The sequence below is a fragment of the Neofelis nebulosa genome, chromosome 1 (genome assembly GCF_028018385.1).
Source record: "Neofelis nebulosa isolate mNeoNeb1 chromosome 1, mNeoNeb1.pri, whole genome shotgun sequence".
Taxonomy (NCBI): Eukaryota; Metazoa; Chordata; class Mammalia; order Carnivora; family Felidae; genus Neofelis; species Neofelis nebulosa.
In genome coordinates this window covers 12026416-12053059 of record NC_080782.1, presented here as the reverse complement: position 1 = coordinate 12053059, position 26644 = coordinate 12026416, and the positions used below count along the sequence as shown (strand labels likewise).

The window sequence follows — 26644 nt, the reverse complement described above, 5'->3', positions numbered from 1 at the left end:
GCCGGGGTCACCAGCAGATGGCCCGGTTTGCCCTGAACCTTGCGGTAGAGCCGTGAGTCTCCGTGGCTTCTGCGACTGGCTGCGGAGCACGGTGGTAATGACTGCGTCCTGACAGGCTGAGTTTGTCCAGCAGACAACCGTGGGGAACACGGGCCAAGGGTGGCGGCGAGGAGCTTGCGGTCAGGGAGCAGGAGCAGTATCCCTTCCTCCTGGGGAAAGGCACTGGTGATCCTAAAGGTACAGAAACTCGGCCTCTAGGTGGCCCCGCTGAGTTTATCATGATTCCTTTCTGGATTCTAGATTTGGGGGTAAAATAGAGACCATTAGCCAGGGTACGATGTGTCTTTTCAACAGTCCTTTCAATGAGGAAGAGGTGTCCCAAAGACCAGTTTCTATTTTGACCTCACAGCGGCATTTTAAGAACATTCAGTATTTTCTTGAGTTCCTTTCTGCTCTACTTCTGGGGAGCTGGTGCGAAGAAGGCGGCCTCTCTGCTCCAAGAGAGTTGGAAAAGAATCCACGCAGAGCAGAGGCTTGGCTGCTGCTGGGGCCTCCCCAACCCCCTTGACACAAAATGGAAATGGGCATCCATCCAGACGGATCTTGGCAGGCAGAACCAGCCGGGTACTTTTGTGCAGTGAACAACCTTCACAGTCATACCCAGCATCCCCTGGTCACTGAACCCAGAGACAGTCAGGAGGGGAGGATGGAGGAGTGCTGATCAGAGGAAGGGGAGAGACTACGGGTCAGAAAAAGAACGGAGAGGTTGAGAGTCCAGGAAAGATGGGCAGAGGCAGAGGTGGGGACACAGAGAGGTAGGGAGGATGTGAGGGCCCCAGAGAGCCCAGAGCCCTCACAGCCCTCCAGGGCCCTGCCAATCCTTCCAGTACAAATTGCTGTAAATTTTAGAGGAGCTAAAAAGCGATAGGTTTTTAAGAAACCAGTGAATTTGACAAATTGGCAGTTGGCCAAATAGGCTATTCTGTAGGGTGATCTTGGGGAACTGGCCTATTTCAGGGAGGCAGGTATGGAGTGAGATCCTCACCAGGCTTGTCCAGACTTGGTTTTGTGGTCAGATTATGCCAAGGTCATGGGACTGTGCCCGGGTCTCCAGAGTGTATCCCACTGACCTCTGTCACCTTCAGTAGATGGAGGCTGCTTGGTGTGTGTGTGTGTGTGTGTGTGTGTGTGTGTGTGTGTGTGTGTGTTTGTGTTGCTGTCCCTTGAAGCAGAGAGAGGAGAAAGCCACCAGTGTGCCGGCCGACCACACCGCCTCACACAGCAGGGTACTAAGTGTGTGTGAGGCCGGCAGCCGTTACTACTAAAGCATCTGTTTCTTTTTCAAAAAGTTAAAATAAGTTTCTTTTACTCTGGATCCTCCTGAGCTTTGCTTTTTGATGTCAGTGGGTGGTAAAAAGGGGAAGTGTGTGGATCTGCACTCAACCCTGAATCTTCTGTTCTGAGTTGCTATGGCTCTAATTGTATCCGCCAGAAATTCCCGTATTGAAGCCCTGACGTCCAGCATCCCTGAATGTGATCTTACTGGGAAACAGGGTTCAGATGAGGCACTGCGAAGTGAGTGAGGTGGGCCCCTAATCCGTATGATTGCTGGTCTTACAAGAGGGCAAATCCGGACACAGACAAGCCCGGGAGCATGCCACAGGGCGCCACCAGAAGCCAGGCAGCGCCTGGAGTGGACCTTCCCCAGGGCCTGCGAGGGGGTGCAGCCCCATCCACACCCTGATGCTGGACTCCACGACCGTGGGGCAAGAACCTTGGGTTGTGCTGAGCCACCCGGTTTATGCTATTTTGCTACGGCGGCCCCAGAAAACTCCTACACTGACGTGGTCAGGGAAGGCCACGGATCGATCAGCCACACGTGACTATTCAACTACCTGGTTTCTTTTTAAATTCTCCACTCACTGTTTGCATAAGCATCTCCATTATTTCCAGATTCTTCGCGTAAGAATCAGAGTAGCGGATTTGCTTAGAAATACTTTTCGTTGGTACGGCACTGTCCCCAAATTTCCGTGATTAATTATATCCTCGCAGGCCTGGTTTTTCGGGGCTTTTCTCGGGGGTGGTGTTGACATCACGGCGTCCGATGGAAGCAGCAGTGGGGGATGTGGGTTACTTTGCATTTTGGCTTTGCGCTGCTGTCCCCTAATTGAGTCATCCCGTACACCTCTGAATCAGGCCCTTGAACAGGCCACTGTCCCCAGCACCGAAAAGCCTAAACACATTCCCAACGTCCAGAGAAGGAATTAAATTGTTAGTATTTTATCCAGTTGTATTTATTCCTCCAAGTTGTCTCAGAACCTCGACACTTCTCTTCTTCCCACTTGGATCTTATAAATGGTATCTGATTTGGCACCAAGGCGTAGAGATTACTGGTTTCAGCTTAACGTGTCTGTACACACCCGTGTTCTACAAAGAGAAGAACGGTGAAGACACCGCATTCTCCCCGGGGCCCGCTGGGGAGTCCCGATTGGCCCGTGGATCCTGCAGGGACGAGTGTTGGCTGCTGACCCCCCCCCCCCCCGGCTCAGGTGCGGTTGCCAGGCTCCCCGAGGCTTTTCTGGTGCAAGGGCAGATTTATCAGAGTAAGGTGACAGTGTTGTTCCAGCAATGGCAGAGGAACCCGGCAGGGACTGATTCACAGACTTCCAGGAATTGTATTCGATGACTGTGCCTCTTTTCTTAGTTGTTTTTAGGAGTCTCCGCTTAAAAACAGAACCAGTGTGGAGAGCAGTTTTCTTCTTACACGGTGGGCATGTTACAGTGTGTAGGACTGAGACATGGCTTGATCACATGCATAGGCAGGACCCTCCCAGTGGCAGTTCACAGTAAGGTGTGTGGACAGGGCAAGGCTGATGTCCGTGGCTTGTCGGTTTTCTGATTTCAGCCTGTGCTCACACGCTCCCGGGTACTTGGGGCTCTGAACGTGAGCGTGTTCCCGGTGGCCTGAAACTCTCGGTGCCCTGTGGGATTTACACGGATACGATATGTAAGGGGTCAGCAAAGCCCACGTAAAATACCTCCGTGATCTCAAAGAACCCCACAGAAACGTATGTACATCAAGCAGGGTGTGAAATGAGCACAGCGAGGACATGAAATGCCAGTTGGTCCGTTAAAGGGTCGTCTTGTGTGCTTAATGAAGCCAGAGACCATTGGACCCAGGAACAAAAGAGAACAGTCAGAAACCGCTCAGGTCACGGACGTATTTCACTGGTTGACCTCTCCCAGCTCTTAGGTGACCCCTGCGCCTACAGGTGGGCTTAGAAAGTGACCTGGAAAGCAAAGTCACTTTGAGCTAATGATATGTGACCTTTGCCCAAAACGTTATTTTTTCTCTTAAAGGGTTTATTACTGCGTTTCCTGCTCCGGGGTCCAACACAGTGAGGTAAACATGACTGAATTGCACCACGAGATTGTTCTCGGGGTCCTTTCATACTTAACCTTCTGAGCCCAGGGCACCACTCAAGGGAAACACAGTGTGATGGTGAGAAAAATTAGCAGTGCCTGGAAAAGCTGCTCGCCGTGAATCAGGTGCCAGATGGTTTTCAAGGGCCTGTCTTTTGATCCTCCCCGAGAGAGATGGCTCTTGACCGATGGGGCTCGAAGAATGAATTGGGCCAAAACAAAACAAGACCGCCAGCACCTCTGAACTGGAAAGGGGCTTAGAGGCAGGGCTGCAAGCCTGCGCTGAATGGCCCTGGGGCCCTGGGAGAGGGATTTACCCTCAAGCTGGAATTCAGTACCCCAGAGCACTGTGTTTATGCATGTGGTCCTGAGGTCCTGGGGCCTGGAGTCAAATCCCGGCTCCTCTGTGCACCAGCTGGGTGGCTTTGGAAGGGTCATCTAAAACTAAGCCTCAGCTTCCCCAGCTGCCAGACAGGCATGATAAGAATACCCTCCTCCTAAGACTTACGAGCATAGCGCCAGGCACGCTGTAAGCAAAAAACACCAGCTCTCGTGATCAGGAAGTCCCCCAAATACACGGGATTCCAAGTGAAGATAAGGTATCTGTGTAGGTAAACAAGCGGCTATTGGTACATTGGATGCCAGTGAATAAATCTGTGAATTTTTCTATCTATACATCCTTCCAAATTCCTGTGGGATTTTTTTTTTTTTTTTGGTGTTTTGAAAAAATCAGTGTCTCGATAGATGTGCACATATCTTCTCCAGGAGGACCGGACGCACACACGAGACATACAATATGCACACCGGTTTTCTCCCTGAGGCTTGGGAAAGCTCTTCGGAGGTCCCGTCACACCTTTCTGTCTGTGGCCTCCAGTGCCAAATGCGGACAGTGCTCACTCCGTCCGTCGGCCGTCTTGCTAACTCAGAAATGTCAGTTACCCACGCTCTGCAGTGAGCACAGGAAGAGAAATCCATGTTTTTAGCCTTCTGGCCCAGAACGTCCAATACGTTTGTAGATGCCAACCAAATGTTGGAAATGCCGGCAGGGAAAGATTTGAAGCCACACGTGTGTGCACTGCAAAAATTCTCTGAAGCCTGAGCTTTAGAAGGATGCTCGGGGCTCTCTTCTGATGGGCACAGCTACCCAGACGGAGGACACATGCGTATCTACCCAGGCAGTCCTTCACCAGATGCTCCAGCCCCTGCTACATAGCGGGCTCTGAGGCTACCACAATGAAATAAACACACAAAGTCGCCTTTTTCTATGGAATGTGTCGTCTCCTAGAGCAGACAGGCAATAAACGCATACTGTGGTGTTGGGCAGTGTGTTCGTTTTCTGTGGCAGCCGTAAGAAATTGTCCCGAACCTGATGGCTTAAGAACAACAGAAATGTAGGGGCGCCTGGGTGGCTCAGTCAGTTAAGCGTCTGACTCCAGCTCAGGTCATGATCTCACAGTTCACGAGTTTGAGCCCCACATGGGGCTCTGTGCTCGCAGCTCAGAGCCTGGAGCCTGCTTCCAATTCTGTGTCTTCCTCTCTCTCTGCCCCTCCCCTACTCTCTCTCTCAAAACTAAATAAAATTTTCTTAAAAAAGAAAACAGAAATGTACTCTCTCGTAGTTTTGGAGGCCAGAAGTGTCCAGAGGCCAGAAATTCATTTGACTGGGCTGCTGTCAGGGTGTTTGTTCTCCAGCCTCGCTCCCTCCCGTGGCTTCAGAGAACCTGTCCCTTGCCTTTTCCAGCCCTTGGTGGCTGCCACGTTCCTCGGCCACATCACTCCCGTCTCTGTCTCTCTTCCTAGGACCACCTCCTCTCTGTGCCTGTGCGGGGTCTCCCTTTGCGTGGCTCTCACGTTAGGAGGACTCTGTGGCGGTGTTCAGGGCCCCCCAGACGTCCCCAGACAATCATACCTCAAGATCCTTAATCTAATCATACCGGTTACTATATAAAGTGATGGTACTTGCGTGTCCCGGGGATTTGGGACTGAACAGGTCTTTGCACGGCCATTACGCGACCTGCAGCAGGCACTCACAGGTGCTTGGCAGAAAAGTAAAAGGAAAGAGGGTGAGGGAGACTCCGCTTTGGACGGGCCTTCAGGGAAGGCCCCCCGAGGGAGCGCATTTACCGTAGGCTTTCTGTTTCCTTCCTCTTTTCTGATTGTGCGGGGCAATTTCTGTTCCATTCTCCTTTCCGAATTCCTAGTACTATTTGATCCGACTCGCCGCTTTTCCACGGATTGTGAACGCTGTTTTCTTTAATGCGTTGAATTCCTGCCCCCCTCGCGCCCCCCCCCCCAGTGACTCCAGGAGGACATGGTCACCCTCTCCCACGCGAGCAGCCAGCCTCCTTCTCCTTGCAGGTCAGAGTCCCATCCAGAAGGCTCTTCTTCGTCTTGGCCCCCGGCTTCCTGAGATAAGCCTTGTCTGGGAGGGATTAGGTTGGAGGCTAAGGAGACAAGGTGACTAAGTGACTAAGTCTGCAGAAATGAGGATGACATTGCAACACAACTGGATGCCTCCAGAGCCCTGAGTCCGGTAGGAAAATGTGTGCCATCGAGGGGCGGAGGCCACTGCAGAATGTAAGGTGAAGGTATTTGGTATTTAAAGCATTTTAATTCTAAAGCTTCAGAGCTTCAGGCCTCCAGGACCCTCCCAGGAGGGAAGGAAAGCCAAAAGCAGCAGCAGCGAGAAGGACGCAGTCAGAACACTCCGCCCGCCGGGTTATTTTCTCTGTGACACACTGAGATAATCCGTTTCGGTGAGGTTCAGATAATCCTGAAATAACTCCTTATGCTGTTCTCACTGCATAAGTCCCCAGGAAGCACAAATCTCAAATATAGCAACAGGAACTCCACTCCGCCTCCTCGTCCCCCACCAGGCCCCCGGCCCCAGCCGCAGCCCCCTCTGCGGGACCGGTTGCTCACCCCGTCAGTATTGGGAGCGCCCCTAATCCCGGCCGGCACCCAGGCCCCGGCCACATGCTGCTCTCGGGGCCTGAGGCGCTGCTGGCAGAACCACGGACCTCGGACAGGGCGTCACGCTCTGGGCAGCGCGCCCCTTGTCCCCTCTTGCTGCCCTGGGGGGTAACAGAGCGCATCCCCCCGTGCACATCAAGAATTGCCAGTTCTGAATGCATCCCGCTCAGGGCCGCCTCCCAGGAGAGTGTGTCAGTCCTGAGGCCCTTGGCTGCGTTCTGGAAAGCTGCAGAATCCAAGCCGCTCAATAGTAAAAGCTGCCGTTCCACGGGACCTCGACCAGTCCCGTCTTCAGAGTTAAAAGTTTGGTTCACGCGAGTGACCCAGTCTCACCTTCCTGCTGCTGAACTTGCCCGGGGGCTGTCTGTCACTCAGCCATCGGGGCAGCGGACACTGCAGGCCTTATTCGGGCCATGGTACCATGCTGACCCTGTGTCTCCAACAAGGACGGCCTGTTTGGGGCTTTGTTCTGCGGGGCCGCCCCACCCCCGAGCCCAGACACTGCCTGCTCATTGTTCGCATTATCCGGGAGAAGAAAATGACCCTCTTGTGCATGGGGAGGACAGAAAGGACCGAAGGTGGAGAAACTGAATTCAGAACTTTCTCACTTGGCACCTCTCAGGGTGTCCGTGGAGTGTGTACCGATGGAAAGCTCTGGTACGTCATAAGCGTCTTGGTGCGTCTGCTTTTTTTTTTTTTTTTTTTAAGTTTATTTATTTTTGAGACAGAGAGAGACAGAGCATGAACGGGGAGGGTCAGAGAGAGAGGGAGACACAGAATCAGAAGCAGGCTCCAGGCTCCGAGCCATCAGCCCAGAGCCCGACGGGGGGCTCGAACTCACAGACCGCGAGATCGTGACCTGAGCCGAAGTCGGACGCCTAACCGACTGAGCCACCCAGGCGCCCCGGTGCGTCTGCTTTTTAAGCAAGTCATCACGCATTGCGGATTTGCGGGGTTCCTTGGTTTGTCTGGGGGAACTCAGAGGAGACTAAACCAATTAAGACCAGTCCCCGAAACTCCACCTAAACCCTCATAAGAAAATGACAGTATAAAAAGATTTTTCAGGGACGCCTGGGTGGCTCAGTCCGTTGAGCATGGGCTCTCAGTTTGGGGTCAGATCATGATGTCACGGTTTCGTGAGTTCAAGCCCCGCGACAGGCTCTGCACTGACAGTACAGAGCCGGTTTGGGATTCTCCCCCCGCCCCTGCCCCGTGCTCTTCTCAGGCTCACAGGGAAAAAATGTTTCTAATTAAAAAAACGTTTTAAAAATTTAAAGTTTATTCCATCACAGTAAAATGCACCTACTGTAAAACTTAGCATCTTAACCATTGATGGAGTTCAAAATTTTCAGGTTTTAAGGTTTTTAGTCACTTTTCAAGTTTTAGGTGTTAAAGTTCAGTACATTCAGTTGTGCAACCGTTCCCCCCCCTCCCCCCGCCCCATCCATTTCCAGATCTCTTCATCTTGCAAAACTGAAACTCTGCACCTGTCAAACAACACTCCCCACCCCCCACCCCCTGCCCCTGGCCCTGAGCAAGTTTCGGTTTGACTGTTAACCGTCAACGGAAAGTCAAGGCTGAGCGAAGCTCCGTTTGCAACTTTCTAAACACTCTTCAAGTCGGGTAAGAATAGGAGAGAATTGAACATTGTGCAGCCGGAGGCAGCGTCCTCTGCAGGCTTGGTGCACGGCGCCCCCTGCTGGTGGGAGTGTGTGCTCCTTGCTGAGAACGCAGTCTTCGCTCCCAAAGAAGCCCTGAGCAGTCCAACCAGGTGTATTTGGCAGTTTCCTTCCATCTAAGTGACAGCAGGGATGGTTTAGTTCTCGTGTCCTTTTAAAAAGCCGACTGTAAACCTACGTCTGGGAAACGTGAACTTTTTACCATGACTGTGAGAGGTGCATCTACTCCCTTAGGAACGTGCTTCCGGGTAAGACGTGTCACAGCAAGTCTGACTGTCAGCAGGCCACGCTGGGAATACCAGGGGTGACAGAAACACTCTGCAATGTGCTTTTCTGAGCTCCCCAGCTGCACGGAAAACCAGGTTGTGTTTCTCTGTGTAACAGGTGCAGTTTACCCCACCTGTTTCTACCGAACTTTCTACCTGCCCGACCTTCCGGAGACAGTGCCCCACGTCTCCTCCCTGTGTCTTACTGTAATGCTCAGGACTCTTACTCTCCGGTGACGGCCTCCTCCACGGAAGTGTCCCCTCCCTCCTCGGCGGCCCCCTCTTTGTCAGAGGATGGTCAGCGCCGGCCCACAGAACGGCAGCCCGGTCCCTCTGGCGATTCCTCCAGGCTTGCTCCCCGTCACCCTCTTTAACGCCGACGTCCAGAAATGGGGCTCCTTGGCCACTTTCGCACATTATGTCATGCTTTAGGCATTTCCACTCTAGCAAAATGGCCTATTTGTTTCCCTTCAGAACCGGGACTCCCCCGCTTCTAAGAGGCATCTCGATGGAAAGCTGGGTCACGAACTGGTTTGCACTGGGAAGGCTCTTCGAAATGACCGAGTGTGGCCCAGGTGGCAGCCAGCAAGTGGGAGTGAGAAACTGGGCCGGACGGGCTAGACGGGCATGTGCAGCACACCTGGGCTCCAGGCTGCCGTGGCCTAATGCTCATTCATATCCCTGCCTCTTCCTCCCTCACCTCTGTCCCCCAGAGTTTCCCTTTAATACTAACCGTAATTCCTCCAAATCGATCCTTCCTCCACTCCCCCTGGCCCATGGCCGACTCCCCTGAACTGTTATAGTAGTTCCCCCGCTTCTGCTCTTGTTCCGCACCCCTAGTCGGTCCTCACACAGCATCAGAGACTGGAGGGCCTGTCAGCACGGTAGTCTGACCATACCACCCCCCCCCCCGACCTCCGGGGCATGGCCCGGCGCCATGACTATGGCCCATAGAACCCTTGGCGAACTCCCCACCCCACCCCACCCCCTGCCATGTGCCAACTCTATTTGATGCTAAGAATCAAAAGCCCAAATGATGTTCCTTGGGTCTCCATCGGCTCTCACTAAAAACTCAGGCAAGATGGGCATGTGTTATCTTGATAGTGTCCCGCTTTTTCTGACAGTGTCCCTCCACCCCCAAGTAAATCCGATCAGTGTCAGTGTGCCTTCTGAATGGGGGGACATGGGACGCAGCTTCCCAGGACGCTGGTTATGAAAACTGAGTTGCCAGCCGCCTTCTGAAAGTTGCCCTCCCTCGAAATCAGGACTTCTCACATCCCGATCATGGGCACACATCGACTGGATCTGGGAAGACAGATACAGGGATCCTTTTAATGCTAAAATGTTCTTCTGACAAAGAAAAAAAGAACACTCGTTCTTTGTGGAAACCAGGGAAAAGCACAAAGAGGAAAATAAAATCAATTCTAATCTTAACCACCTACAGATGACTCCTCTATTAACATTTTATCGAGGTCCCGGGAAACCTTTTAGGATGACAATGGCTAAGACTGATTGATCACATTGACCATGCCAAGTACTGACGGGGCGCTTAGCGCGTGTCACAGGCCCCCCAGCGTGGGGCCACAGATGTTCTGGTGGTCTGGTCGTCTACAGTGCGGTTAGGAGCTGGCCCCAGATTGTAAATCAACTTATTCCCCAAACTCACAGTCCAGAGCCAAGCTCAGAACCACCTCCTTGTACGCGGTATCGTTGAGGGTTAACCACTGGCTTACCCACTGGAGACTTAAACCCGATTAAAAGGCTATTGACCCTCTTTCTAAGTAAAATCTCCAAACAAAAATAATGCCCAGGGCTGACAATTTTAACCAAAAACAGCTGCATGAATCTTACTTTTTCTAACCGCAGGGGATAAGAATCTCAGAGTTACTACTAATCCTGATTCTTCAGGGTAACGAAGACAGCTTTGTTTTGAGTTCCTCAAAAGCATGGTCAACAGCTTCTGGAAATTAAGTCAAACCCAGAGCTCTTGGCAATGGAGCTCCACAGATTTCTTTGTGGAACGGAATCCCCACAGGACACAGTGGAATCCCCACAGGACGTGCAGACACGGCTGCCCCACCGTAGCTGGGTTTGTATGTTCTCGAGTTCAGACACTGACAGAGACAACTGGCTGCTTCAAATCCCAGTCCCGAATCCTTGTTCCCAGGCAGGGCAGGGACGAACTCTGCGTGACGAGGCGAGGCTTGGGAAGGACGCCCCTTCTGTGGTTCTAGTCACATTGACTCAGACTATAGCATCGTAGACCCACGGGTGTTATTTCTGTGAGGCTTAGGGCTTCCTTCGTCTTTTGTGCATGCTGTCAGCCTGTTTGAGGATTCTAGTATATGGCAGAACTTTGTCATAACTTACATCATTGTTATACAGACTTAGAAACAAGAGGTTAAATGCTGCCCCCAACACAGAACAACCACATACAGGTGAAGCCTTAGCTTAACAGATTGCCTCTAAGGAGCCAAAGCATCATTAGAAACCATGACCATTCATGTTATAATTGGGAATAAAAGGACTGTGGCCCAGGGGCACGTGGGTGGCTCCCTCGGTTGAGGGTCTGACTCTTGATTTCAGCTCAAGTCATGATCCCAGGGGCATGGGATCAAGCCCCACATCGGGCTCCTTGCTGAGCACGAAGCCTGCTTAAGATTCTCTCTGCCCCTCTCCCCAGTTCTCTCCCTCCCTTTCTTCAACTTTTTTCAAAGTTCGCAATAGAAATGTCCTAGTCCATGGTCTGGTCCTTGGAAGACTCCGTCTGTCAAATACGAGAAGAGCGGGTCATGGACCTTCTTCTTTAGTATCCTTTTAGCATTCGTTTAGATCTACAGAAGCTGTGTGAAGATAGCTCCGAGAGCCACCTCTCCCTCTGTCTAGCTCTACGAGGGCCCCTTTGACGCAGTTGTGAGTCGTGGAGCCAACACGACCGTGACTTCAGCTCACAGTTCGTTCCGATTCCACCAGCTCTGCCCTCACCTCCTTCTCGTGTTCTGGGTCCCATCTGCGTGACCACACTACAGTGAGTCTCCTTTTCCCTCAGTCTCCTCTGGTCTGGAAGAGTTTCTCAAACTTTGTTTCTGTGGCCCTGAGAGTTTTGAAGAGGAATACTCACTAGGTATTGTGTGGAAGGTCCTTCCACGTGGGTTTGTCTGAGAGTTTTCGCTGTTAGACCGCGCTTCCGGGTCCGGGGGGAGGAAGCCGACCTCGGCGAGGTGCCATTGTCTTCACATCGTATCAAGAACACATGGTATTCACTGAGTGTTGTATGGAAACCAATTTGACAATAAATTTCGTATCAAAAAAAAAGAATACATGCTATTGGCATGACTTAATCACTGTTGGTGTTGACCTTGATCACCTGGCCAAGGTCGTGTTTGCCACGTCTCCACCGTAAGGGTCCTTCGCCCCACTTTCTGCAACTGCTCTTTAGAAGGAAGTTTATGCGGTCAACTTGAGGGGTAGCAGGTATGCGTCACCTCCCTGAGGCCTTATCCAAATATGTAAACTATTTGGACCTCTGTGTGGCCGATTTAGCCTTATTTGTTTATATCAGTATGGACGCATGGGTATTTATGGTATCCTGTGGGTCATAATTCAATTCTGTATTATTTTGGTGCTCACATTGTTCCAACTTTGGCTATTGGGAGCTCTTTCCACTGAGCTCCTATGTTCTTTGACATGTTACTCCAGGGTGATCATCTCGTATGTTTCCTGTCCTCATCTTAGAATAAGCCACTTCGCTAAGAAGCCCGGTTCCTTTTATTGGAGAATAAATAGAAAAACCAAGATCTGGGCACCGAGTGGGTTGTTCTATTTTGCTGGCCGCTGCCTAATGAGATAATATTGACAGCCAGCTCTGCAGGAAAAAAAAAAAAAAAAAAATTCAACCCTGCAGCTGCTCCAAGGAGAACAAATCATGTTCATTGTCAGTAGTTTATTAGGTTTGTGTTCTGGTTTGGAAAAGTCAATGTCATTAGGCTCTGCAAATATTTGAGGAACACGGCCTCCATGGTCAACGGGGAGGGCGTGTTCCTAGGGAAGACTCCTCTGGGTGAACTCATTAGAATAACACTTTTCCTGAAATGGTCTTTGTTAGGTTAACTTCTGAAGCTTCTTGTTTTCTGAAACAGACTAGTCGGATCTGATCTGATTAGTACTCTTTTTTTTTTAATTTTTATTTTATTTTTGAGAGAGAGAGAGAGACAGAGTGTGAGTGGGGGAGGGGCAGAGAGAGAGGGAGACACAGAATGCAAAGCAGGCTCCAGGCTCCCAGCTGTCCGCGCAGAGCCCGATGCAGGACTCGAACTCACGAACCGTGAGATCATGACCTGCGCTGAAGTAGGACGCCCAACCGACTGAGCCACCCAGGCAGGCACCCCATGATCTGATTAGTATTCTTAAGGGAAGTTGGCGTGCAGGTGCATATTGCAGCTTTTAACCACCACCATACCTACTTCTAAGTTGCACATATTCCCTTCTGGGCAGTGCAGGAGACAGTCGCTTTTTTAGGGACTTGCTGGAAGGCAAGGGGCATTTTCATACTAGAAGCAGGGCAGAGACAAAGGGCCGTATTTATAAACTTGGGCGGGGAGCGGGGAGGGGGGAAGAAGTAAGCATCAAGATACGTAGTGTCCCTTCTCTTTGAATAGTTACCTGGGATTGCTGAAGCCCCAGACCAGACTAACAGCGTTCTTGTTCTAGAAGACCCAGTCTAGGCTCTACGTGTGTGGGACTGAAAACTCCGAAGAGGCGCCTCCTTGTGGCATGTGACCTTGATAGGGACGTGTAAGATATGCTTGGCACAGGTAGATACCAGATGGAGACCAGAGGGGTTCAGTGATGCCAAGTAAATACAGCGGAACTTTAGAAATGGAGTATGAAGCCACCCTCCAGGGAGGCTCTATTAGAGATCCACCAGACCTTCACATTTGATTTCCAAGGGACCGGAACTGTGGCCACTCGTCCAAGTACTTGATATTTACGTTAAGTGTCTCGTGTGACTTGTCCCTGTCGCTGTGTCCTCCAGACACAGATGGGTCATCTCCTTCAGAGGTTACTGATAATCTCCTCCAAGGCAGTAAAAACCTGCCAGGTGAACGGTATCCATGTGGAGAAGCAAGAGAGAGGAATTCCCTTACCGCACACGCTCGCTTGTACCGTCCTCTCTGACGGACGATCACACCCTCCTTTCTCCTCGGTTTGTTGAAACTTAAAGACCACCTTCCAGTGACTTACAAAACAGAGAGATTGGCTTTATCTCACATTCAGATAATCACCGTCACATGAATACAGCATACCAGTGATTCTCCCGAAAGCTTAAGTTCTTCGGAGAATATGCCCTAGTTATCTCCCTCCAACCTTTAAGCAAGACCCAGGATGGCTTACCCTCCATATGCCCTAAGGCACAAAGCAAGTCCAGACTTGGGGACGATGCTCATTCCGTCTTCATACTTTACAGCTTCACTGTACTGGAAGGTGTTTGGAAGGGCAGATGTCCTACCTCTTCCTCAGGGAAATGAGTCGTGTCCCCACCCCGCGCTCGGTGTGGTTTTCAAGTTGTAATTGCGTGAACTTGCTCCCCACCGCCTCCCCAGAGCTCGCCCCCGAACTAGAGGTGTGAACCTCACCATTTCAGGCCGGCGGCTTTGCAGTGGGAAAAGATGACACGGCCGGTTGTCCAGGCCGCTGGGTAATAAAGTCTCTGAGCTCTGACTTACTAGAATTAAGGAAGTATTTTTCCCTTCATGTCAAAACACGGGGTGTGAGTGCTGACAGCGGGCAGTAGGGTTAAGTGATTGTATACCTGTCAGTTTTGAAAAGCGATGGAATATTCTTTCCAGACGCTGGGGAGCACATGGTGATAAGGTGAAACATTTTTAGAATAGATCTTCCAGGGTATTTGAGAAAACATTTCAACATGACATGGTTAATGGGACCAGCCTAATTCCATGAAACTCAACTTACCCAAAGCCTGAAGGATCTTATATTCTGACATCTCAGCGTTCTGCTTTTACATGATGGTGATTCATTTTATAATGTATTCACCTTCCTTTTAAAGAGGGATCACTTGCACCTTAAGAAAGGGAGAGAAATATTGGATGGAATTGGCAGGTTTTTAGCATTCTCTGCCAAAGTTATATAGTTACATCTTTTAATTCAGGGTTTGTTAATCAATTATACACACACAAAGTTTTAAAAAGTCGGTTCTCTAGGGATTGTTACCGACAATAGCCGTTCCCCTAGGCTGCCCACTCCCCACTTTTCATACTCCCAGGCCCCAGACCCCGCAGCTCTTTAGATGGGCTCCGACTAAGGCAAACTCTGACCGCTGAGCCTCATTCCCTCCATTTCTTGAAAAAAAAAAAAATTGTAGTTTTTCCTGGACCTCATCACTGTCCTATTTATAATTTTTCTCAGCTTTCTGTGTATTTGCCACTAACTTATTCCCCCATTTTCCCTTCATTGCAGAAACCCCATCATGTGTTCAGACTATTTTACATACCCTATTCCGACCAGCTCCAGGGCAGATCACCTGACCCGTGGGCCTGTCTCGGCCCTCCCGGGATCTCTCCTTACCCCTCTCAGGGATTCCCCACGCCTTTTTCCTGAGATTGATCCTGTGTCTTTCTTTTTCTTCATCCATGACTCCCTTGCTTTGCAGAGTAAACCCCCAAAGGCTTCTTGAAAAAGTATGCATGGGAAGGAAATCCTTCGAGGCCTTGAACGTATGAAGATGTCTTTCTTCCAACACACTGGATTGACCGTTTGATTCTGAGTTCTAGGACAGAAACCAGTTTCCCTCCTAACTCAGTGCCCTATGTCTTCTAACTCTTGGTGCTAGCTTTCTACAGTCTACAGTCAGTCTACAGCTGGAAGCTCCTAGAACCTTGTCTCTGCCTCCAGCATCGTTGATGCCGTGCCCAGTGGGTCTTTCTTCATCCGCTAGGCTCCGTCCTCACGATGGACCCTAGGACAGTCTTAGAAGTCTCAGCTTTCAGCTTCCAGACTTTCACTGTTCGTCTTCCTGGAACTCCTATTATTTGAGTGTTTGGCGTCCCCGACTGGTCCTTTATTTCTGTTCTTTGAATCCATTCTCGTTGTCCAGATCCATCCTTGTTGTAGATTTCTTCAACTTTCTCTTACTGTGACTGTGTGAATTTCTTATTTCTGATTTAATCTTTTTAGTTTTCAGAAGTACTGTCTTGTTCTTCGTCTTTTTAAAATAACATTTCCATTTGGTCCCTGTTTCATGGATGTAGTAGTATCTTCTCCCATCACTCTGGGAATGTCAATGGGGGAAAGTTCCTTCCCCCCACCCCGCCTCTCTCTCTCTCTGTCTCTGTGTGTGTGTGTGTGTGTGTGTGCACTGTGTACCTGTGCATGTGTGCACACACACCTGTCCATCTTTCTGTCTCTGCATTGTCTGTGTTTCCTTCAAAAATTTTTTCCCTTTGTTTTAGCCTCTTTAGCTCTAAGGCCTTCCTCGAAGCCTGGTGATCCCTGGCTGTCTCCTCATCTGTACGGATGGGCTTCAGAAGCTGACTGACAACCGTGCATGTGTGGGGGTGGCCTGTCCCCTGTGTGGGCCTTGCTGGTGGCTGGAGGGGTGGGGATGGCGGGGGGGAGGGCCTCATCAGGAGCCTCCAGTCTCAGGGACCCTGGTCTCCTCCGTGGGAGGGATGCGGCTGGTTTCCTGTGTTGCAGGAACTGAGCAGAGGAAGAAGACGGGACCTTCAGTGTCATCCTCCCTCAACCTCCCTCTTTGCTGGGCAGCACCTGCCCTCCACTGTACCGGTTTCACGTTATCCAGATATGAAAGTCCAGGGCCCTGCCAAGTTCAGGGGACACCGTCACGAGCCGTGCAAGAGCAACTGTGGACAAGTTGTTTACTAACTAGGCTTTTCAGCAGCCTGCTATTGGCCCCGCTATCACCCCCACTTCCAGAAGGGCCTGTGACCACATTTCCTGACCCGGGGGGAAAGGGAAGAGCTGCAGACAGCTCGCTTCTCCCCATCAGTTTAAGATAATGCCATTTTCAGGGCACCTGGGTGGCTCAGTCAGTTGAGCATCTGACTCTTGATCCCGGCTCAGGTCATGATCCCAGGGTCGTGGAATCAAGCCCTGTGTCAGACTCCCTGCTGAGCATGGAGTCTGCTTGGGATTCTCTCTCTTTCTGCCTCTAGCCCCTCTCCCCGACTCTCGCTGTCTCTGTAATAGTTAAAAAAAAAAAAAAAAAAAAAAAAAAAGATGCCACTTTCTTGGGTCTGTTAAATCAGTTTACTGCTCACCCACCTGCTCTCCAAAGGTGCACATTTTGTGGGTATTGTCTCTTATTCTCTCAACTCGACCTCGGAGAGCTCCAGAACCTATCATTAATTTAAGTGTCACTGTTTCCTTTTTCATTAGGTGTGCTGATTCAGTGTGGCTCTGTGCATGCAGAATATTCCAGATGCTTTCAGGTCACTTCTAACTCTTTGGTTAAAGCTATAAAAAATCACAGGGGCGCCTGGGTGGCTCAGTCGGTGGAGCGTCCGACTTCGGCTCAGGTCACGATCTCGCGGTCTGTGAGTTCAAGCCCCGCGTCGGGCTCTGTGCTGACAGCTCGGAGCCTGGAGCCTGCTTCGGATTCTGGGTCTCCCCTCCCTCTGCCCCTCCCCTGCTCATGCTCTGTCTCTGTTTCAAAAATAAATTAAAACATTAAAAAAAAAGATTTTTTTAAAAAACCTATAAAAATCACAGCACTGAGCATGGTCACCCCGAACTGACCGAGCTGCTTAGCACAGTAGTTAAGCCGCTCGCGAGAGCACACGGGTCTCCCTCACTAGCTGGGCTACCCGCTCAGATGCATGCCACATCTGCCCACTGCTGGGGTCCCTCTGGGGCACTTGTGGCAAATGGGCGGGGGCCCGTGTCTGAAGGTGAGAACAAAGCAGGACGGCAGCAGTTTGAGGACGGGAGCACCGTTCGCCCTCTTTCCTAGCTCCTCGGGATCATGGGACACCTGCCCCGATGCCACATCACTCACATGTGCCTTCTCCTACCGACCTCACTGACTGTGCTTTCTGCCCCCAGCTCTGTTTCGTGATGTTCTGGACCCCCAACGTTTCCGAGAAGATTTTGATAGACATCATCGGAGTGGACTTCGCCTTTGCAGAGCTCTGCGTTGTCCCTTTGCGTATCTTCTCCTTCTTCCCGGTGCCAGGTAAAGACACAGAATGAAAGGAACATTCCGGTTTACCCTCATGCCCGATTCAGTCTTCCTTCTCGGGAAATGTCTGCAAGGACGTCCCAAACAAGAACAAACCATTTTGGGCGCCTGGGTGGCTCAGCGGGTTAAGTGTCCGACTCTTGATTTCCACTCCGGTCGTGATCTCGTGGTTTGTGAGTTCAGACTCTGTGGTGACGGCACAGAGCCTGCTTGGGATTCTCTGTCTCCCTCTCTCTCGGCACCTCACCTGCTCTTGCTGTCTCTCTCTGTCTCTCAAAAATAAATATTAAAAAAAAAAAAAAGAACTGGCACTTAAAAAAACCGAAACAGAACATAACATTTCACAGTGGATTGGAAACGTGCAAACACATTTTATCCAGTAGGCTGAAAGTTTAAGAAACAAACCAGACAGGCCTAATTTGTTCCTCCAAGGTCAGAGGTCGCACACACGGGAAACAGCACACCCCAAGGGACAACGTGAGGAGTCTTCGGGGCCATAGAACTGTTCCGTGCCCTGATGGTGGTGGTGGCTACACAGATCTTTGCTCGCGTTAGAATTCTTAGAACTGTCTGCTCAGAAGTCAGTTTTACAATATGTTACTTAAAAAGTAACATGCAAAAAAAAAAAAAAAAATAGAAAGGTGGACGATGACTAAAACCTGCCGTTGTGCCAAGAAAGAGTAGTGCTGGAGTTAAGACTCTGGGGGCAGAGTTAGGGGCGCCCGGGTGGCTCAGTCGGTTGAGCATCCGACTTCGGCTCAGGTCACGATCTCACGGCTTGTGGGTTCGAGCCCCGCGTCGGGCTCTGTGCGGACAGCTTGGAGCCCGGAGCCAGCTTCGGATTCTGTGTCTCCCTCTCTCTCTGCCCCTCCCCCACGCACGCTCCGTCTTGCTCTCGCTCTCAAAAATAAATATTAAAAAAAAGTTAAAAAAAAAAATCTGGGGGCAAGGTTGAGGCCAGATGGCGTATGGCCAGAAGGTCAAGTGTCCACAGCTAAACACTAAGCCAGTTTGAAAATTCCCAAACGGATACAGTAGGAGGAGGCTCACTACACAGGAGCAAGGTGGTTCTTTACGAAAGGAGCGAAGCAGGCTGCGGAATGGCCGGTGGGTGTGCCGCTTCTCCCGTGACGAAGGTGTCGCCACGTCTGCGTGCCTGCGTGTCGTGTGCCTGCCCGCTTACTGTTCCTAGAAGTCACTTACCAAACTGGTAACAGTGGTTGCCTCCGGAAGGCAGGAGTCAGGACCGGGAGGAAGACTTTGTGCTGTATTCCCTTCTGCACCTTCTAAATTCTATACAAAGTGCATGTCATTATTCAAAAATGTATGGTGCAGGCGTGTCTGGCTGGCTCAGTGGGTAGAGCGTGCTGCTCTTGACCTCAGGGCTGTGAGTTAGAGCCCCACGTTCGATGTGAAGATTACTTAGAAATATAATCTTGAAAAAAAAAAAAAAACTTAGTGCCCAAATAATCCGCCGAATCATTCAGCAGGGCAGCCAGAATTGACAAAGCCCGAGTTAAGAAATGAGCCACGAACTAGAGGAGGTCAGGACTCTAGTCCTGGCACCATCGTGCCATCCCTGAACCGGGTCACAAGCCACCCCTGCTCTCAGATGCCAAGCATTCCTGGAGGCTGGGTCTCTCGGTGTCACCTTCCCAGCTGTGGCAAAAATGGAGGAGTGGAAGATAGTGGCCGTGGGGTGGTGTGTCTGGTCTTTGTCGGGGGCGGGGGGACCCTGGGGGAGCCAAGCTGTGCCAGGCGACCCCACCTCGAGGAGGCTGCCCCCTGCTGGAGATTGGGGCCCATATTGCTCCTTCCCCAGGCCCAGCTGGAGGAGGGACTGGGGGCCCCAGAGAATTCCAGCTGGGGCGGGGGTCCAGCTGGGACGGGGGTGGAGTGGCTTTTAATCTCTCAACTCATTTCTGTGTCTATCACTCCAAGGCCTTCCAGCCAGCTGTCAGCCCCCCCCCCCCTGCTGTCTTTGCAACCGGCGGGGGGTGGGCCAAGCCCATTAGCATTCCGTGCGTGCCCCGCCCTCTCGCTCAGCCAAACCCAAGTGTGCATCTGCGCTGTATAAACACAACACCCCCCCCTCCCCCCACGGGGCAGGCAGGCAGGGCACCCCGTTCGACGAGGAGGGCCGCAGAGTCCCCCTTTGAATGTATCCTGGACGGGAGTTTTCACCCCAGGAGTGAGCACGTCCCCCTGCACGAAGGTCTCGGCCCCAGCTCGGGGCTGCCCACCCTGCGACAGACGACTAGGCCGCAGCTTCCTTCAGCCGCTTGCACTTTCAGATCGATCCAAACATCCGGGGCACCTCTTCCCGACAAGGGGTGTCTGTGGCCTCCAAGGCCAAATTCAGTCCCTGCTTCACACGTCCCTCCTTTGTGCTCAGGCTGGGCGCCCTGCCCCGCACCCCAGTTCACTAGCGTGGATGGGGAGGCGATCCGGGGAACGCACCGAGGTCTTTGAGAAACAGTGACGTGTCGAAACAAGGGGGGCACAGTTAGGGAAGGAGAAGAGGAGATGACCGGGGTTCCAGGGGCCGGGAGGGCTGGGAAGGAGATCAGGAGAGCTTCATCCTTCCCTCCCTGACCTCTGGTCTCCACACCCCCCACACAGGTGTCCTGGGAAGACAGGGCTCCCCTCATACCCACAGTCAAAACTGACCCCCCGCAAGTGGCCGCTTTTCTCTGTTTTTTAGAGAAGAGAGATCAGATCGGGGCTAGAGGCAGGGCAGGGGGTTGGGGCAGGGACAGGGTGGGCAGGGTGGTCCCGGGGGCAGGCCGGGCCCGGCCAAAGACAGCTGGCAGTCAGAGTAGAGAAAGGCAGGTGCCCGCACCCGGCTGTCTGGATGCTCAGGGCTGCGAAGAGGCCAGACGGGGCTATCCCAGGCCCAGAAGTAGGGTCAGGAACCCCGGCAGGGAGATACGGAGGCCAGCCCAGGGCAGCAGCGGCAAGGCCTGGGTCCTCACCAGCTGCCCCACGACCTCGGGTAGGCTGGCGAGGCGCGGGGTTGGGGGGGGGAGTCTGAGGACCGGGAGAAGCGGGGTGTTGCTGACGAGTCCTTTGCTGTCCCCACAGTCACTGTGAGGGCCCATCTCACCGGGTGGCTGATGACTCTGAAGAAGACCTTTGTCCTGGCCCCCAGCTCTGTGCTGCGGATCATCGTCCTCATCACGAGCCTCGTGGTCCTGCCCTACCTGGGGTATGCTGTCGTGGGGGGGGGGGGGGGGGGGTGTCCTGCGGGTCCTTCTGCCACCTAAGTACATCTGCATTTTCACGTGGCATCCCCCGAGCACATCTAGAGCTAGAAATGCAGAGCGATACCTTCTTTCTCAGCCGAGCCAGTAGGTTGGAGGCTGCTCAGCTCCTTTCTAGAAGAATACTTCCGGGGTCAGGCGCATTCACACTATTCACTGAGCACCTGCTGCGGGTGACAGGCAGGAGAAGGGGAATAACAAGAGGGAGGAAGGGAGGAGTCGTCACCCCCCACCCTCAGAGTCCCCGTCTCTGTATGGAGACGAGGGCAGGAAGGGCTGTGGGCTCACGAGCAAGGGGGATGTGGCCCGTGGGCCAGCCAGCAGATGTGGAGCCAAGACCTTGGGGTGGGGGGGGGGGGGGGGGTAGCTCGCCTCAGAGCTCCAGGTGCCCTCCCACAGGCGGGCCACTTACTAGGTGCAGCCCTTACCGGCGGATCTCAAGTGCAGTTGGTTCCTGTCTTGTCTGCTTTCCACTGGGTTTCCACTCTGTTTGTGCCTCAGCACGGCTTCAATGGACAGATGGCCTTTGTGTTCTCATCCCCAGGGTACACGGAGCCACCCTGGGCGTGGGCTCCCTCCTGGCGGGGTTTGTGGGAGAATCCACCATGGTCGCCATAGCAGCGTGCTACGTCTATCGGAAACAGGTGAGCTGGCCGCGAAGCCTCCCCAGGTGTAGGGAGACCCGAGCGGCTCCCAAGGGCCCACAGCAGGAGGCCGCAAGGTGGTGGCACCCCGCGTTCATCCCCTACCTCCACTGGGTCCACACTGCTCACCAGAACTCCAGGGCCCCTCCCGTGTGTGTGAGCCTCATGGCCAGAGTATGTCAGCCCTGGGTCAGGTTCAACAACAAGGGGATACCTTATGATGCTATCATGTAGATGATTCCTTAAACCTGCCTTGTTTCAAAAGGCAGCCGTCCTGCTCAGGAGGGACATTGAGGACACAATCCTGCATCCTAGCGTTGCCTCTAGAGAACTAAAACTTGTAGAAACTAAATAATGCTTTGACCACACAGGAAAATGCCGAAAAGGTGATTCCCTTTGCGACCGATGCGTCCTCTGAGTCCTTACAAACTACGACTTGATCACTGTGCAAGTCTAGAAAATGTTGGGTGATCTCCCCACTCTCTGCCTCTGCAAATCCCTTCCCCTCTTCAACCTGAGATAACATGCCACAGGAAAGTCTTCCTAGCTGCCCACCACACACACACACACACACACACACACAACGTACTCTGTTACCAGGTAATTCGTTTATCCTGCAGGGTTACCTGTTCGAAGGCATAGTCCTAAGATTATGACCACTTAGGGAGCAGGAGAGTGAGATTAGCCACGGAAAGGTTGGGTAGAGAAGGGAAAGGGGCCAAGAATGGATGTCCCAGGCTCACCAGTATGATCCCCCAGCCACAGCAGCTGGGTGATGAAGGCGGACATTGGCAAGAGATTTGGACCCAACCAAGGTCGGGGGTTTTGCCTGCAAGTGAGGTTACAGCAGAGAGAGGCACCGAAGTGACTATAATTGTTGAGCGTTTCATTTGAGCTGATGAAAGAGGAGAGAAGGGACCAGAAGGCCCATGGGTTGTGGGGGCAGGGTCCTGGAAGGAGGGGCCAGACAGTGGCAGGAGGTGGAGGACCAGGCCCTTGAAGCTGGCAGGCCAGTGGTGCGGAGGGTGTTAATAAAGACAGGGTCTCCAGGGAGCCGAGAATGGCGGAGGGTGGCTCTGGAGAACCTGATCCCCAAGGAGAAGAGGTCAGGGCATGGAGAGAGGCCATTTACTGCAAGGCGGGCAGTGCGGTCACCAGGAACTGGGACAGGCGACGAGCAGGGCAGGAGACAGACACGGACCCGGGGCTGGCCTGGAGGGGGAGAATACTCTGAGAGCAGGTGAGCCCAAGCTCATCGGAAGGGAGAGCAGTCGGCAGGTGGTGGAAGGAGGAGGCGTGGGGAGGGGCTGCACTCAGCTGACGGTGCGCTCCCTCTCGCGGCCGGGAGGGGGCAGACGGGGTTCCCCGAAGCTCCTAGCGGCCCCCCCCCTTCCCTCCCCCCGCCCCCCGCCCCAGTACCCGGAGATGCAGCCTCGGTGAGGTCACCCCACCATAAAAGAGACCCAGGTCTGCCGCGAGGGCCCCCACCCCCGCGCCCCGGAGACCCTGGCGGCCCCTCCCTGCTCTGCTGCGACGGGGCCCTGTCCCAGCCCCACACTGACGCGTCTTCTTGGGTCTAGAAAAAGAAGATGGAGAACGAGACTGCGGCCGAGGGGGAGGACTCGGCGATGACGGACATCCCGCCAGCAGAGGAGGGGACGGACGTCGTGGAAATGCGAGAGGAGAACGACTAAGGCCGGGACGCAGGCGCAGCAGGGGCGCTCGAGATGGCTCCGCAGCATCGTCTCCTCTCCCGTCGTGTTTTGTTCTGTTCTTGGCTTTGGTTTTGGTTTTGGTTTAACGGAAGAGGCCTTGATTGGAAGGTTTCGTGCAAACTCCCGGGCACACTGGGTATGCCCGCCCTGCCGGGAGGAGGGGGTGGGGGACACCTCGACGACGGTCTCCGCCTCCGCCACCGCTTTGTAAAAAACCAACGGCTTCCCGAACATCCAGAAGACGCGGCTGCCTCGTAGAACCGGCCGTCTCCTCCTCCCTCGGACAATCTCCACTTGGAACCAAAGGACTGCGGCTGTGCCATCAGCGCCCTCGCCACCACTGCCCAGCAGGCCAGACTTGACCCCGTCCCTTTGCATCTCTCTTAACGAATCAGCAGGTTACAACTCGGCTTTCTTGGATCGGCTTCCCAGGAGCAGGAGCCCGGCTGTACACAAGAGGCGTGGCCCCGGAGGCCTCCGCCCTGCAGCCCGAAGCCGTCTGCCACACTCGTGCGCGCGGGGGGTCCGCGACAGGCTGCGGCCTGGAGTGGCCGTTCACACTGAGGAATGCACCTGTGAACGCGCCGCACGGACGGACGGACGGACGGGCCTGACCTCCTCCCTGTAGGAAGGTTCGAGATGCCAGGGGAGTCGCGCGGACTGAACGATCGCCTTTCACCGGCATCGTCCTAGGTTTGAGCGAGCTCCCGCGTTTCAGACCCCGCCGTGTACATACATGAGCTAACTTTTTTTTAAGTTGTCACAGACGCGCATCTCCAAATTGCAGCGTCCTCCGGCATGGCTTTCCCCGAAGGCTTGTTTTTCACTCACCTTTCCTGAAGATGGCGCCAGAGCAAGTGAAATGGAGCATTCTAACTTCGCGGTCTTAGTTTTTACAGTGAACTGAAGCTTTAAGTCCTAATCTAGCATTCTACTGCCAGGTTGCTGTATCGTAACTTTTGAAGTAGATTCATTACCTGGTTCCGCTCCTTTTAGTCGTAACCATGCGGTGCAGGTAATTTCACGCCACACGATAAAACATTTTATAAACGATAGCAAAGTCACTATGTGATACTCCCTGAAATGACACATTTGAAATCCATTCAGTGCAGTATATTTTTCTAAGTTTTGGAAAGCGGGTTTTTTCTTTAGAAAATTATGGACACAGTTCACTAAATTCTTGATTTAGTCAAAGTTCTAGACTGAAAGAACCTAAACACAAAAATATTTTAAAGATATAAATATATACTGTATATGTTATGTAATTTATTTTAGGCTATAATACATTTCCTATTTTCGCATTTTCAATAAAAGGTCTCTAATACGATACGGTGATTGCTTGTGTGCGCCACGTACCTGCAGTTGAAACGTATTGTATTGTATCTTCTTGCAGCAGTTTTACAGAGTCTGTCACTTGTATATAAATGTGAGGATCAGTAGATGACAAGAGAACTATTTTTAATTCTGGGTGGGTGACGGGTGTAAGTGGGATCAGCTGGCATAGACAATAGTGGGAATGGAATACTTTGCCGGAAGGGCAAAAAAGGAAAAAGGCAAGCCTTTTGTGTTTATTGTTTTCAGTGCTGTGTAATCATATTGTTCCTCATTAAAAAAAAAGAATGTAAGGGCAAGTCGGCCATGACCATCGCAGGGTTGCATTCACGTTTCTGGACAAGTGACCCTTGGGTGTGCCCACCATGGGGACAAATCTTCATGTGCTTCCCCCGAGCGACTTTTCCTCCATATATATGAGCGCTGGAAATTAAGATGCACAGCCTTTGGGTGGTTTCAGGGGCAGATCTGAGAAGATGGGGGAAAAGTCTAATTGTATCAGCTTTTTAAAAGTACATGACTAGAAAATTAAACAGCAGTATTTTTTAACACGTGTGACTATTTCATGCTTGTGGGCCTGGAGCTTAAAAAAATCAAATTGAAAAAGCCACCTCTTCTAAGTCGGGTAAAGATCAGCTAGAGACCCTTCGTTAAGCACCTAGAACGTGTCATTTAGAACTTTAGAGATTTCGTCGGCGATGAACGTTCACGGCCATAAATGGGCCATTTCCATCTCAGAGAACACGGGATGCCGCCCCAAACCCAGACCACGACGACAGAGATCGTGCAAGATGTGTCCAAAAACTGCTGTCTGGAAGCACACCATCCCTCACACGGTTTCTTCACTCGGGCTGCTTAATTCGCGGCCTAACACACGCCCTTTAACTTCTAAGGCAAACCCTGATGCTTGCAGCTTCCTGGCTCTGTGCTAACCAACACAGACAGGAAAGGTGGTCAAACCAGAAAGGAGAAGACACTTCTCCTTCCCGCTTTTTAGAGTAAGGAGGGGCACACATTTGACTCTGCCGTCCAAAAAAGAGTTCCCCAACGCAGGTTTCTTTTTGATTGCAAGTTGCTCAGCTGACATCTATAGAAGGGTGTGGTGCCCACGTCCCATGTCGAGGACCATGAAAAGACCTGCCGTGACTTTCTCCGTGTTGGGCGACTTGTAGAAAACATACAATCTAAAGCCTTTTTTAACGTGAATGCTGAGAAGTGAGTAGGGCAGCTCAGTGCGGTCTTTTTATACTGAGGGTTTTCTCTGTGCAAACCCAGGTCAGAGCAGCTCCTTTCGTGGCCTCCCTGCTTTTTTGAGGGTCATATGCCGGGTCATTCTAAACATGCAGGTGTCATGTGCTCTGTTCTGCTTGGAGCTTGGTGGCGCTGGACATCAGATGCCCAGGAACTGAGCACCAAGGACCAGGTGAGGCTGGCCCCGGGGAGGTCATGATAGGGTTGGACCTGTCGGCCGTGAGGCTCAGGACGTGCTGACAGGTCTGCTCAGTGGCCAGAACCCCTCACCTGTTTGGGATTCTTTGGGCACGGAAGGCTATTGCTTTACATCACTGGGTGCAAGCCGGGCCCGGCCCCTCGCTGCCTGTGTTGGGCTCGTCTTGTTTGTGTGTTAGCCCTGGCGGGTGGTTTGGCTTTGGAAATGTCCCCGGGTGGCTGATTCCGTCAGAAAGAGTAGCTTCAGCGCGGGTTCAGGATGTATCAGATGTGGCCAAGTAAAGCTTCGGTATGTGCTCTTAGTTTCTAGAAACAAAACAATTTAAAGACTCAGTGGTTCTCTGACTAGAGTTGTTTTCCTTAATTCAGACTGAAGTGGGAGAGACCAAGAACCAGTGTTGCAAAATAGGAAGTATTTATGCTGTTGTACTTAAGTGACATTATCTTGAGAAATATTTTCCCGTATTTAAAAAATCTTTCCACTTCAGAGGCGCCTGGGTGGCTCTGTTAGGTTGAGTGTCTGGCTCTTGATTTCGGCTCAGGTCACGATCCCAGGATCGTGGGATCAAGCCCCGCGTCGGGCTCCACGCTGAGCATGGAACCTGCTTGAGATTCTCTCTCTCTCCCTCTGCCCCTCTCCCCCACTCGTGCGCTCTAATATGAAATGTTTAAAATTTCTACTT

At 52.2% G+C, this 26644-nt stretch overlaps 1 protein-coding gene across 2 annotated transcripts in view; it reads left to right on the top strand.

Moving 5' to 3' along the window:
* The window catches only part of ANKH (ANKH inorganic pyrophosphate transport regulator), a 139545-nt gene extending 114484 nt beyond the window's left edge, over positions 1–25061 (top strand). For both annotated transcript variants that reach the window (XM_058715922.1, XM_058715912.1), the window contains 4 exons: positions 17423–17552; positions 20643–20766; positions 21366–21465; positions 23046–25061. In XM_058715922.1, coding sequence (XP_058571905.1) covers positions 17423–17552; positions 20643–20766; positions 21366–21465; positions 23046–23159 — 468 coding nt within the window. In that variant the 3' untranslated portion in view covers positions 23160–25061. The remainder of the gene's footprint in view (positions 1–17422; positions 17553–20642; positions 20767–21365; positions 21466–23045) is intronic.
* The last annotated feature ends 1583 nt before the right edge of the window (positions 25062–26644 follow it).